The 12,998-nt window shown below is 46.6% G+C and overlaps 1 protein-coding gene across 12 annotated transcripts in view; it reads right to left on the bottom strand.

Annotated features, from left to right (window-relative positions):
- Positions 1-12,998, bottom strand: part of NDRG3 (NDRG family member 3) — a 64,123-nt gene that overhangs the window by 25,654 nt on the left and 25,471 nt on the right. For 8 of the 12 annotated variants that reach the window (XM_074604603.1, XM_074604596.1, XM_074604598.1 and 5 more), the window contains exons 2-3: positions 8,822-8,927; positions 4,075-4,110 (exon numbers count right to left, since the gene is read on the bottom strand). In XM_074604603.1, the coding sequence (XP_074460704.1) occupies positions 4,075-4,110; positions 8,822-8,878 (93 nt within the window). In that variant the 5' untranslated portion in view covers positions 8,879-8,927. The remainder of the gene's footprint in view (positions 1-4,074; positions 4,111-8,821; positions 8,928-12,998) is intronic. The other 4 variants (XM_074604607.1, XM_074604601.1, XM_074604609.1 and 1 more) reach the window with 1 other exon arrangement.

Genomic DNA, 12,998 nt, shown 5'->3' with positions numbered 1-12,998 from the left:
GACTCTGCCAAATCCCAGACCCCTCTCCACCTCCCAGGGCCTCTTCTGCATGGCTTGTGCTGGAGAGCAAAACGCGGGGGTGGGAGGCAGCAGGGCGGACGTACAGCTACAGACCAGATCAGGTGCTCGCTTATGTCAGACCGAAACATACTGCAGGTTTATTTGGACAGTTTTACAAATACATCAAGTATATTCCCTCATTGGTATTGAAAGCAAACCACCTGGAAAAAGGGGAGAGATTTAGGCTAACACTGAACAGCCACTTCTCCGAGCAGCTGAAGAGGGTCTGCAGATAATAATAAAAGCACAAGCACAGCTCTATGAACTGCGTAGGTCACCACACCATCTGTCCATCAGCAACCCGGACCGTTTAATCCACCATCTGCCCACAAACATTAGACGCCAAGCCTGGATTTCATTAGGGTCCATATAGCTTTCAAGTAAAATGTAGGTCTCAGATTTAGGTTAATACATTTTATTTCTGAGAATAACCTGGATTCATATTGATAAAACCCCTAAGCCACCATGCTTGCCCTCCTTTATCTCCATCGCAAATGGTTATCAGATTATGTGGGGGTTGTTTCAACTGATGCCCGAGCAATCTGTTATTTGTCAGGGTTAATTGCAATTGCTTGGAGATGAACAGTTTAAGAAAACCAGGGCACCTGTGTCTGAAAGTCAGCTGTATCAGGAAAGCTAAAAGCTTCTTCATACCACATTAAACCAGAGCGACACGTTTCAGACTCAAGAGGCTGCCTGCTCTATTGACTTTGCCCAGATCGGATCCTGGCAGCTTATTCAACACTAAAAACAAACCCTCAAGGAAATTAACAGAAATTCACAACGGCATCACCCATTTTCCCTAAAGCAAGGACAGATCTTACAAGCCTTAAATACCCACGTCACCTTGAAAAGTAACGCACGCTTTATAGAAAACAGCACGGCCAACAGGCGCACCTGGCACTGCGCAACTCCGAGTCGGTGACAGCGCTAACGGCATGCTCCTGAGCTGGGATTAAACTAAACACTTCTCCCAGCCATACGCGTGGCTCAAGTACAGAAAACAGTCTGAAATTCCAGCTTCCAGACAAAAAGAGGTCTACAGGCACTGGAGGATGAACAAGTGCGGTGGCAGGCCGTGTTACTGCTCCGTCTGGAAGGAGCTGGGATGGACTTAGAGCAAATCACCTCATGGCTGAGGGCACAGAATATACAGGCTGAAATAACACAGGACTCACTCCAGTACGTCAATGTCTTGTACCGGGGAGCTCAAACCGGACCTGCACTGTCAACGGGGTGGCCACCAGTGCTGAGAGGGGGCACCCCCTTCCCTCGCCCTGCTGACTGACGCCTTGCAAGCACAGCCCAGGATGTGGTCAGCTCCGTGCAAAGCCACAGCTTTATCTCCATTTAAAACAGCTTTTTTTGACTACGATAAAAATAACGAGGTCTAAAATACAGGTCTTGCATCACTGACGCCGTGCTCTCATACTGCAAACACTACACTGTATAAGATAACACAATCCATCCCACAAACCCCATCAATTTTAAAACCCGCCAGACCCCTTGCAGGTGTTACTGCTGATTGAGAACTTCACTGCACTGTAACTGGAAACCATCTTCCAGTTACCAGCCTTCAGGAATTTGTGCCCAGTGTATGCCTATTCTTGTAAAATTGAGATCCTCCTGAAGGCTATTCCTCCCTGTAAAATTCTGGACAAATTAAACCCCCGACTCAGCCTAAGTGCTTCTACATCTCCCTTTACACAACAGGATCTCCCTTCCTCTGAAGGCCCCAGCAAACCTCTTCACTTTGAATTCCCCCTTCTCAAACACTGGTAAGTAAAGAAACACCAATTTCGCAGAGGCCGGAATGCGGCAGCTGAATGTGCTTCGGCAGATTAAAAAGCAGCAGTAATTTTTCACAGGACAACAGAAGAGCTCAGCCTCCATGTTTAAGTACTGCTCCTGCTATTAGCAACGGAGGCAGAAAATCCGAGGACCCAACGCACCGTCTATCCCCTCTGACAGATTTCAAGCAGAGACTTAATCCAGCCCCTGGAGGTACTTCCCAGGTAGGACGGAAAGCCAAGGCAGGTGTGCCCTGAAACCACACCTTGTAGGGAGAGATGCTGGAGGAAGGTAAGGCTGGGACAGCATTTATAGTCACAAGAGACACTGTGTTAACTTCTTGCTAAAAAAAATAAACATTCTAAATGAATTACCAAGAGGGCTCCTGGAAGGAACATCTTGTCTCCTGCCCAACTGTTGCCATGGCCACCAGCTCACTGCTGATCTAAATCAAAGCACAGAGCAGCGACAAGGATGTCCTTCCCCGGCCCGGCGCTCCCCAAAGCCCCTCTCCCTGGCTGTGGAGCCGCTCGGCAGCTCTTCCTGCAGCTCAGCCCCCGGGCGGCCAGGCAGTCGAGCCACTAGCGCTGGGACGTGCTGAGCACACTGGAGTCAGCGGTTGCAGCACCGTGTTTCTCTAGGGCTCGCACAGCTTCAGGTTTGAGCTATTTAAAGAAGGGTGCAAAGAGGCTTTACTTGTAGAGGGAAGGGTAGCGTGAAAAGGCAGCAGAGATGCATATCTCTGTTGCACGGACTCCTTCCTACCTTCCTACTCTGTTCCAGCTCTGAAGACCATATCTGATCACAGGCAGGCAGGGCACAGGCAAACCTAGGTCTCTGTTGGGCCATTAGAGAAGCCGCAGTGAAGGCTAATGCACTCAAGACACTCGGGCACCGTATTTATCTTCTCTCCAATCACAGCAGACAGGCCTCGATAGGCAGTGCCTGTGCTCCCTAATGCTCTTACTCAAAGGCATTGCACCTATTTTTACCCATTCCCCGTCCAACATGGGAGCACACTGGACCTCTGGCAGAGATGGAGAAGATGCAGAAAGACAGATGGAGACAAGACAGTATAGGAAAGCGTTTAAACACATTAACTATCTTTATTAAAACAGAAAGGCCGCTGCATAACATGTGGCCACTTCTAAGACTAGACACTAAAGTTTCAATGTGCTAAGATTAGTAATTTTTATACTTACAAACTTTAAGAAACATTCAAACTCACAATGAATCAAGCTAAAGTGGTACAGTGACGCGTGCCTGCCCAGATGGGGGGTACTTTCAGTGTCTGCTGGAAAAAATATAAACTCCCTTCTTCAGACTCTATTTATTATACTCCTGTTCTGCACAGCCTTGCAGAAGGTTTTCTGGAATCATCTACATCATCAGACTTTTAATAAAAGCTATCACGTGATGTTGACAGCTCTACCTCCTAGCCGCACCACTGGTGTAATACAGCAGCGAGAGCCTGTGTCCTGTGCGATGCAGAACTCTACGGGCACAGCAGCCTCCTGCAGCTGAACAGAAAGAAAAGCCGCTGGCTGCATATCAGCATGCTGAGTGGGAAGTCAGCAAGGTAATCTGGCACGGTAAACGAGCCTGTGCTCTACCAAACGCACCACCTAATCTCAGTGCTGTGCTCCGCCTAACAAAGAAGGCATCTTCTGTCTTGGATGCTTGTGGTGCAACCACTCCTCTAAAAGTATTATTCCTATAGCAACCAGAGCGATCAGGCTCATCTCCGCACTACTCTGTCAGGTGAGCAACCTCCCAGAAAATGACCACAGCTTCGTCATGACCAGGGCCCAGCAAAGCAGGGCTGCTCTATCTGGGGCAGCCCGGTGACTTTCTTCTCCTCTCAACACAAATAGACAGAGCACGCAGGCTCCTCCTTTCCTAGCCAGCGAACCAGACGGGATGTGACAGAGCTGCAGCTCTTCAGCATATTGCACGTCTCAAAGAAACGGCTTTTCAGGAGACCAGCCATCCTGGGAGCCTCAGCAGAGCAGTTCAGGTTTGCACCTCAGAGCTCAGAACAATGTGCTCTGCATGAAAAGGTGAAGGGTAATTTCTGCCAACTGGACATATTCAATTCTTATTGATTAAACCTTAACAGGAGTTAAAGCTAAGATACAGGGCTTTTTCATCTGTCTCTCTCAGCATTACTGATGGGTCATGGGGAGTCTGCACACAGATCCTTTTCTCCTGCACATTTCTTACCTGACAGTCGAAGTCCTGGAAGTTGCGAGCTGCATTCTGTTAACAAAAACCAGGGGAAAAAAAAAAGAATTAAAAAAAAAAAAAAAAAAAGAATTCAGCACAGTACCCCAGAACATCCCCAACAACATCACCGAAATTCCCCTCGAAGACCTCTGCTCCAGCACAGCCTAGCCTGACTGCGGTCAGGACAGCAGCGAGACGTGAGACCCGTACAAGAAAACTCCATGCAAGTCCTGCCTGTTACCGCACAGCAAGTTTGCCGGGGCCTGTCCCAAGGCTGCCAACTAAGGAGAGTACCTGCGGTCATAGCGGAGAGTTGAGAACATTCGAGCAGGGACACAGGCACATAGGAAGGACCCTGACCAAAGTCCTTCTGGGTCCCCATTATCTATTTGAATGTCTCATCCATCTTTGAAGGTCTCATCCTGGTCCCCATTATCTATTTGAACGCAAAACTCTTGAAAGGATTACTGCTAAAATCTCACAGTAATGAGCACAAGGGTCCAAGCTATGCAGGTGGGTACTCTGCAGTAACTGCTGGGGGGGGAGGGTCTTGTTCCACAGCAATCGCGGTGACCTGTAAGCTACTGGAACCAGAGCACTTGGGAACTGGGCTCAGCAATTCACAACTGACTTTTCCCAGGGGGTGAGACCGCTCACACAGGCGAGTGCGGTGAGTACAGCACACATCTGGCGTACTGCAGATTTGAAGGTCTGCAGCAACTTGTCCATATGACAAGCTTGGTGAGACTCTGGCTCTGGCCACGGAGTAGGTGACTCTACTGAGTGCTGTCAAACGCTGCAACAGGCTGAGCAAATCATTTAACACAGGACTCTAGCTTATGCGTTTTAGGCTTAGCGCCTTAGTGCTAAAATTACAACTAGGACCACGTATGCACAACAGAAACACCTCAAATATTTCTTCTGGTTGAGCACCCTAACTCCTCTCCGTGTGTAAACAAATGGCCATTTTCCTCCCCCCAAAGCGCTGCCACATTAGCAAGAACACAGGTGGCTACCTATGCTCTTCAGTCTGGCATGTTAAAGTTGAGACATCTGCAAATTTGTTTTAAGAATGCCCCTGGTGTTAAGTATTGAATGTGACATGGCACAAAGCACCAAATCCTCAGGATGGGCGGGGGGGGGAAGCAGACCCCTCTTATTTCACTTTGAGATCCTGAAGTTAGTTGAGACTTCTGCCAGCTCTGGCTGTGCCTCTTTCCCTGCTCTGTTAAATACAGACAGTAGAGCCTTCTCATCTACCAGGTTGTAAAGAAGGTCAATTCAGTCAACCAGTGCCACAGTGATTAAGGACTGTAAAAAAAAAAAAAAAAAAAAAAAAAAGAAATGAGAAACTTATGTACCCAGCACTGGACTTGGATGGTGCACGCTAAGTAAAGAAAAGGCTGATCTGACTTTGCACCGAGAAATGCAAGACTCCCCGTCAGGGAGCCGGGAGGAAACCACGCAAAGCAAAGAATGAAGGTTTGCAACTGCGCTGCTTGCTGTCAGGGTACACCACCACGGACAAGCAGCGTGGGGGCTACAGGCCCTGGCTCCTGGAGACTTGATTTTAACACACCAAAATCTTTAAACCATTAATCTGTTAATTATCTTAACTTGAGAAAGTCTAAGATTAAGGCATGTTTTTCAGTCCTCTGAAGGTGTGATGGCTGCACCTCAAAGGCAAAGAGCTCGCTGGAATGACCCAATCCAGCCTAAGGGCCGTCCATTCAAGCTCCTGAATTAAGCTGCTGCATTTCAGTAATTTTTCACTGAGGATATATTACTAGGAGTCAAAAGTGCCAGAATGTGGACCAACCAGAATAATAAAGTGTCATCGGGATCAGTTTTCTGATCAGGTTACAGGCACTACTCTCGTTTTCTCTCTCTTTCAACTAAACAGGAACATTTGAAGTTGATTTTCTTTCCCAAAGAAAAGTCACTGCAAAAAGTATAAAGTCACTGCATTTTAGTGAGCCTGAATGAGCTGAACATATATAATCTAATGTATTTTACTTCCCTACACTTGCTATTAGGCTTAAGTTACACACAAACATAAGAGCATTTGTATTCTTTAAAAGTCAGGCTTGTAATTTTCTGCTGACTCATATTTGAGAGGAAACAAAGTCTGGACTCGGTGGTGCCCAGCGTTCAGGTAAGCGAACGAGATATGACCCGTTTCCATTTCCTCCCAGGCACTTCCACTGGTTTTAGAGTTTGAGTACTAAGAGACCAGAGCCGCCCTTCTCTGGAGAGCAGCCTGGGAATCTGAAGAGTTCGTGAGCATTCACTCATCACCTTAAGAGATTTACTGTGTTATTTCTGGCCATTAATCCACGCTGGCTCAAACTCCTACCTCTAAAGTGGGTTGGTCAGTAAAAATCTTAGTGAACTATCAGGTTGGACCCTGATACCCTGCACAGAACAGCGTGTTACGGCACCACACCCATATGCTCCATAAACTATGTCTAAAAAGCACATGTGTATTATTTCAAGCTTGAAGGCATTAATAAGGGCCGGATCTCAAAGATGGTAGCTCCCTGAGGCATTTCCTTTGTTGAAGCAGTGTGTAAAAAGGAGAGCGACAGCACTTCTCTTCCCACGCAGTGCTGAGCATGGTTCTGGAGCCACTCTACGCGTTGTTTTGTTTTTTTCTACTGAGACAGTATATACTTCCTGTAACTTCCAAAGTGAGTCAAGGAAGCCAAATGTGACTTTGTATGTGCCCTTCTGTATGCTAGTTAACACCACTGGGCTGTTTAGGTAAACAGAACTGTCCCAGCTACTAGCTATCTCTAGTGGCCATGCAGATGACACGACGGCGGGGACCTGATGGGACTGATCAGGCAATACTTGACAGAGAGACTAAAAACTTATAAAGTGAAAACCACTTTGTTTTGGCAGGCTTCAATACCTCCTACTTAGGTCAGCTCACTGGAGCATGGGAAATCTCCCCTCTCGTCCTGGTTTCAGCTGAGATAGAGTTGATTTTCTTTCTAGTGGTTGCTGTGTTTTCAGGATTGTTGTGAAAGGAATGTCAATGAGGCATATTGTTTTCATTGTTGCTAAGTGATGTTCATACTAGTCAAGGACTTTTTTCAGCTGGGAAGGAGCACAGACAGAACAACAGAATGGCCAATGGAATATTCTGTACCACAGATGTCATGCTTGGTACAGAAATGGGGGTTGGCTGGGGGGGCGGGGAGGAGTCCTCGATCTCTGCACAACCAATTCACCAGGCAGTGAGAGTGACTTGTGTCTTGTATATTCTTTTACCTTTATTATTATTATCATTGTTATTTTCCTTTACTGTTCTATTAAACTGTCTTTATGTCAACCCACGAGGTTTTTTTCCCCTTTCTCCTCCTTTTCTCCCACGTCTCCCTACCTTTCTTGGGGGAGGAATGGGGAGTGAGCAAGAGTCTGCGTGGTCCTAGTTGCTGGCTAGGGTTAAACCACGACACCTCCAACTCAAACATGGAAAATCCTAGGAGAACCATGAGCAAGAGCTGGGGCACTGCATTAGGAAGCTTGTCTTCTGTAAACGTTGATCTCTCATTTTGAAATCATAAACTGTTTTCAAGGCCCTTCTGCAGGTCTGCACTGATTTTGTTCTTTCAAGGCTCACTCTCCCTGGAAACACTTGAAAAAGCTATGTTTAAGCTACGGTGGAAGCCCAATAGTCATCATTAGGCTGTAAGAATAGGCAGCCAGACTGCAGATTTCAGCTGAATTTTTAGATTTTACAGATACTAAACAGATACGCTAGCACACTGCAAAAATAAGAAAAAACTAAGCAGCACAGAATGCTTAGCGGAGCAGAATTTCCAAGATTTTACCCATTTTGGGCAGGAGTCTGCACTAGACAGTGCAGTCCTCTGCAAGCACACAGCAAGCGGTCGAGGTACCATATCCCTTCGGCAGCACAAGCTAATGTTTGACGTCAGCCATTAAACAGCAAAGCACTGGGAACTGCTTCGCATACCACCAACCTTGGTTGTTAGGTATGGAAAGTAACCAAAACACATTGCTCATCATCACAATTTGCAGATGGAAGATTCTAGATCTTGTTGGCACGGCCCACAATGACTTACACACTTGCAGCAATAGTATGTGGCAGAACCCAGTGAGGCTAGGGCTCTCCTAAAGCCCATATGGCTTTCTTCCAAAGCCCAAAGAAGACAGAGTGAAAGCCTTAAAAAGCTGCCGCTATAAAATGATTTTCCAAACTTTTGGTATTGCATGAACCTGGACTGCTCTGGCTAGGCTCTACAGATATTAAAAAGAAATGGCTCTCCATTACTAAATTCAGGGAGACGGGGTTGTTTTGGGGGTCAAAACATGAAAAAATAATTTAAGACAAAAGATTCTAAACAAAAAAGTAAAAAAAAAAAAAAAAAAAGAAAATGGGATACAATCCAAGGTTTCTCTAACAAGCATGAACTTATTAGAGGTTCTACAGCTCCTCCAGGTCAGGAACGGTATCACCTTTGTAAATTCTCAGTACAGGCACGACATACTGTTTGGCTGTCATGACTCTAAACTTACCTGAACTGTGGTGGGCCGTCTTTCCCTGAGACTTCGGAAGAGTATAGGGTGGCGGATTGTCAGAGTGGGGAAGCATTTACTGTTTTTCAATACTTAAGGTACCTCAAGCTGTGACAAGATCCTGACAATCAGGGCTGCTTGCCAGCCAAAGTCAGCCAGAGTACACCTGTGGGAGCAAAGGAGCAGCTAGCATTACCTTGTCATTCAGGAGAGGTTTGATCTCTGTCAACTGAACATCCTGCAGCTCGTCCATGGTGCTCTAAGTGGAGCCAATTAACCCTCAAAGCAGCAAAGGGGCGATTCTGAAACAAAGGCATATTGTTAGAAACAGTATTACAAGAGATGCTAGCCAAAGAGAGCTTTAAGATCTTTCATTGGACTTGTATATGCTCAAACCGAAGCCTGAAAGTCTAAAAGAAGCTGGTTCTCGGTGCAACACAAAGCACCTGTAACTGCAGAAAGCAAACAGCCACGCTGGCACCGAGCGTCTCAGCTGTGTTACTCCTTACCCTGCACATTGCCTGGCCCGTTGAAAAGCTGTCCCTGAAAGCTCAGGCCTTTCTGCTCAGAGCCTGGATCCCCTTCCATGCATTGCTGGTATTTCAGCCACAGTCTGCAGGGAAATGTACTGGAAATGACAGGATCAGCAGAGTGAAAAACTGCGTTCGATACGCGGGAATGCCGACACCTCGCTGCCATGCCTGACACACCTTAACCACAGCACCCAGCCACCAACCACAGGGCTGTGCCCGTAACGCACAAGACACGCAGCCAACGCTGCATTTGCACAGGGGAGACGGAGGTGTGGAGATCCAAGTACTGTGTTGGCACAACATAAGACAGCCCAGAACCCACGGCAGCCCTCGTCTTATGAGGCGGGATATGAAAATGGGCCCCAGATAGTACTGGTCCAGTTGAACACGTGCAGAGTAACACTGTTAATTGTGCAGCCCAAACAATCATTCTCTATCGGGTGGTGCACAGTCATCAAAGGAAAGAAAAAAACGTACATAGCAGTACGTGAGGTTGCCATATGTCTATGGGAAATCACCACTGCCACACAGCCAGGGAAGAAATCTTCTAGTGTAAATACAACAACGAGGACGGAGGAAAAATATGGCAGAGTTTACCAGGGATTTAGTTTTTATTCTAGAGGCTCTACTATGTTTCTAGACAAGAGAATTTCTAGCGCAGGCAGCTGCAGCAATACGAAGAGGGCTCCGGCAATAGATGATCATGCCCGGTAATGCAGGTTATTCGGTTGTCCAGGAACGCTATACATATTACTGTAGATGAAATAAAAGTAGTTGTGGACATAAGTAGGGACAGGAACAGGCATGTGGTGGGCTTCCTGGGTGTTAGCTGAGTGTGCTAGAAAGAGACTGTCAAATACTGTCACAAATCAAATTGTCCAAGATAATACTCTGCTGCTAACCATGGAAGAAAAAAAGTGGAAAAAGAGTACTGCAACTGTGCTCCTCCAGCCACCTTAATTCCACGCATGCACGCACGCGCTGCCCCTGGAAGGAGGGCTTCCCCTCGCCCCAAACACTGTGCAAAGGTGTGCATTCTTGTCACCTCGCTCTGTGCCAGGACTAACACTGGTGTGGCTGATGCCAGTCTGGCACAAAATAAATCATAACGCCTTTTCCCTCTGAAAATCAACCACAGCAGCTTCCCCTCTCTTTTAGCTCCTTTACTTTGGGAAACTTGAAATTATTCTTCCTTTTCAAATCTTTTTTTGCTGTAAAACACATCAGTTGTGAGAGTTCCAAGGAACCAGTTAATTTAGAGGTAACATCCCCCTTACCCCACGATGAATTTTTATTCAGAAGAGCAGTAAGAGTCACTATACAACAGGCTGTAAGCCTCAGAGGAAGAGCTAGCTACTGTAATTCTGATAAGGCATTATGGAGACCAAAAAAATATTTTCTGCTAAGGAATTACAACTTCTGTATACGCTGGGACTGATTAAGAGCTCAACATCTACCAGGTTCTCTCCAGCATCCCACAAGATTACAGGCACCAAAGGGGTTTCGAACAAGCCTCACAAAGCTTATCTACAGCAGGTGACACAGTACTACAACAACCACCAACAACCACCTGGAGAGCTTATTCCCCTCTTACGCTTCTTTGAAAAGACACTGACTGGACCTGATAGCAGGCAGGAAGGTGATGCTTATTCTTAGGGTCACCCAAGAGACCAAGAAGTTGTCCGCTCGACCCGAAGGGATTAAAAAACTGTGCACACCCCGGGCTCCTTTCTCGGTGGGTTTCATGTACGAGGGAGTGGTAAGTTACCCTTGCTTTGTGGTTCGTGGGTCTTAGGCTCACACCTAGCGTTTTTACCTAAACCAGAGTCTACAGGGATGCAGGGCATCTAATAATCGCTCTCTACCAAGCTTTGACTGACCAGAGAACAACTCAGAGCACCAACTGCTCTGCGTTAGATTGCTCAAAGATACTTTTGCTAAAGCTCTGCAGGTATTTCTCCTAGTTTCCCCCGAGCTATGCAAAGAGCAACAACTCCCAGAGAGCCCTGGGATGCAGCCTGCATAAACCTGCCAGGGGACACCATTTGCTGCAGATACAAGCATGCCAGCCCACGAAGCGCGTAAAGTCTAGAGCGAGGGAGACAGACGCAATTTGTAAATCCCATGCACTACTTTGTTAATCATTTGTTATATGAGAATAATAAAAAAACTAAGTAGGTGTTCAAAGAAAGGATTATCAAATGCTTTTATCTCGTCAACCTCGATTACATACTTGGTCTCCAGATGCAACTACGGTGCACACAATAAACAACGTCACTCTGAAATTAATCCGATGCTTATCTTCCAGGTCCAGTGTTGCTCCAAATACCATTTGAGGGGATGGGGGTTTCAGGGGCTAAGGCAACAAACTGCTGTGTTACACCTGCACTGCGTGTTGCTCCTTTGCTAAAGCAAGCTGGGCAGCAAGAAGAAAGGCTGTGGTTTGGATGCTGAGCTCAGAATCAGGTGAAACTTCTTTGAGAGAGAAGAAACCACCTTTCTTAACGCCAACTGAGCTCACATAGCTGGGAAAACTTCTGTAGGGAAGAGTAAGGGAGATGCTCTGCAATGAGTCTGCAGCAGAGTCAGCCTGGGAGACTCTTGGGCTCGGAGCAGACTCATTCCAGGAGCAAGAGCAGGACCTCCAAAGCAGCCAGGGGCGACCGAATGCCGAGGTGAGCCAGGAGGCCGCTGGACATTGATGAACGGAGAGCAAAATCAGACAGAATGATTAAACCTGCACAGCCACAAACGGCCAGATGGTGGATTTCTTTTCTAAACCTTTTGATTTCACTCTGCGCATCCAGCAAATCCAAGCTCATTCTGCTTTCCTAGAAACTCAAAGCTTTTTGAAGGTTTTTTGAAGGAAAAGGTACAGGGGGTCCCCATCACTGCTTGCAAGCAGCTTTTTTTAGATTGCTGAACCAGCTCTTCCCAATCTTGTGAACTCTCCGGAAAACGGCTGTGACAGCCTCAGGACTTCATTTGAATCTGTTCCCGGGATATTCTGAAGTCAGGTGCACACATTCTCCTCCCGAGGTTTTAGCACTCCGAATGCGATTGCCCTAAACCAGACCTGGGGGAACACGCTATTACAGCATGAGCTCTGCCTCGCTCTGCGTGATCCTTCACCACAACTTCACCTGAGCACCGTGCTATGCCAACAGCTACTGGCTTTTGGTTTAAAACATGGCAAAGGGACGCATTTGTCAAAAAAAAGGCCACAAAAATTTCGCAAAAGAGAACGCTTTGTAGCAGAGAGACCTGGTAAAGCACATCTCCAAATGCAGAGGCAAAGGGAAGGGTAAGGTATTGGTGACCTGGGCTATCCCTCTGCTCCAACCATGTGAGAGGCTCCTTGTAAAGGATCTGCAGACATGTCTGCCCAGGGAACAATCAGTTCTCTCCCTCCACTCCTCCTGTTATTTAAAGAAACAAACATGTCATTTCATAAGCTGAAAGCAAGTTTAAAATACCACAACAAAGCAGCATAAATATTCATAGCCCACAAAAGAGCTCTGTAGAAAATGGGCTACGGGCAAAGCAAAAGGTTTGCCTGGAATGATCCATGTATAGATCATACGTTTTTCTATAAGTGTCCCGGTACCGCCTGCTTTGCAAGTATTCCTCTTGCCTCCATTTATATATGACTATAAATACACTCAAATACCCCAATTTAAACCATCCATCCCTTTCCAAAGGCTTCCTGAAGGCTGGAATGAAGGCTGGAATAGACTCTGCGCACTTTGAAAACCAGTAAAACAAGAATCGATGAAAGACGTTTGGTAAATCATTAGCACAGAGACTAGAAATCGGGGTAGGACACGGAAGGCTGCAAAA

Source organism: Larus michahellis, chromosome 12 (genome assembly GCF_964199755.1).
Source record: "Larus michahellis chromosome 12, bLarMic1.1, whole genome shotgun sequence".
NCBI classification, from domain to species: domain Eukaryota; kingdom Metazoa; phylum Chordata; class Aves; order Charadriiformes; family Laridae; genus Larus; species Larus michahellis.
Note: the sequence above shows the minus strand (reverse complement) of the source record. Positions and strands in the feature narration are given on the sequence as shown.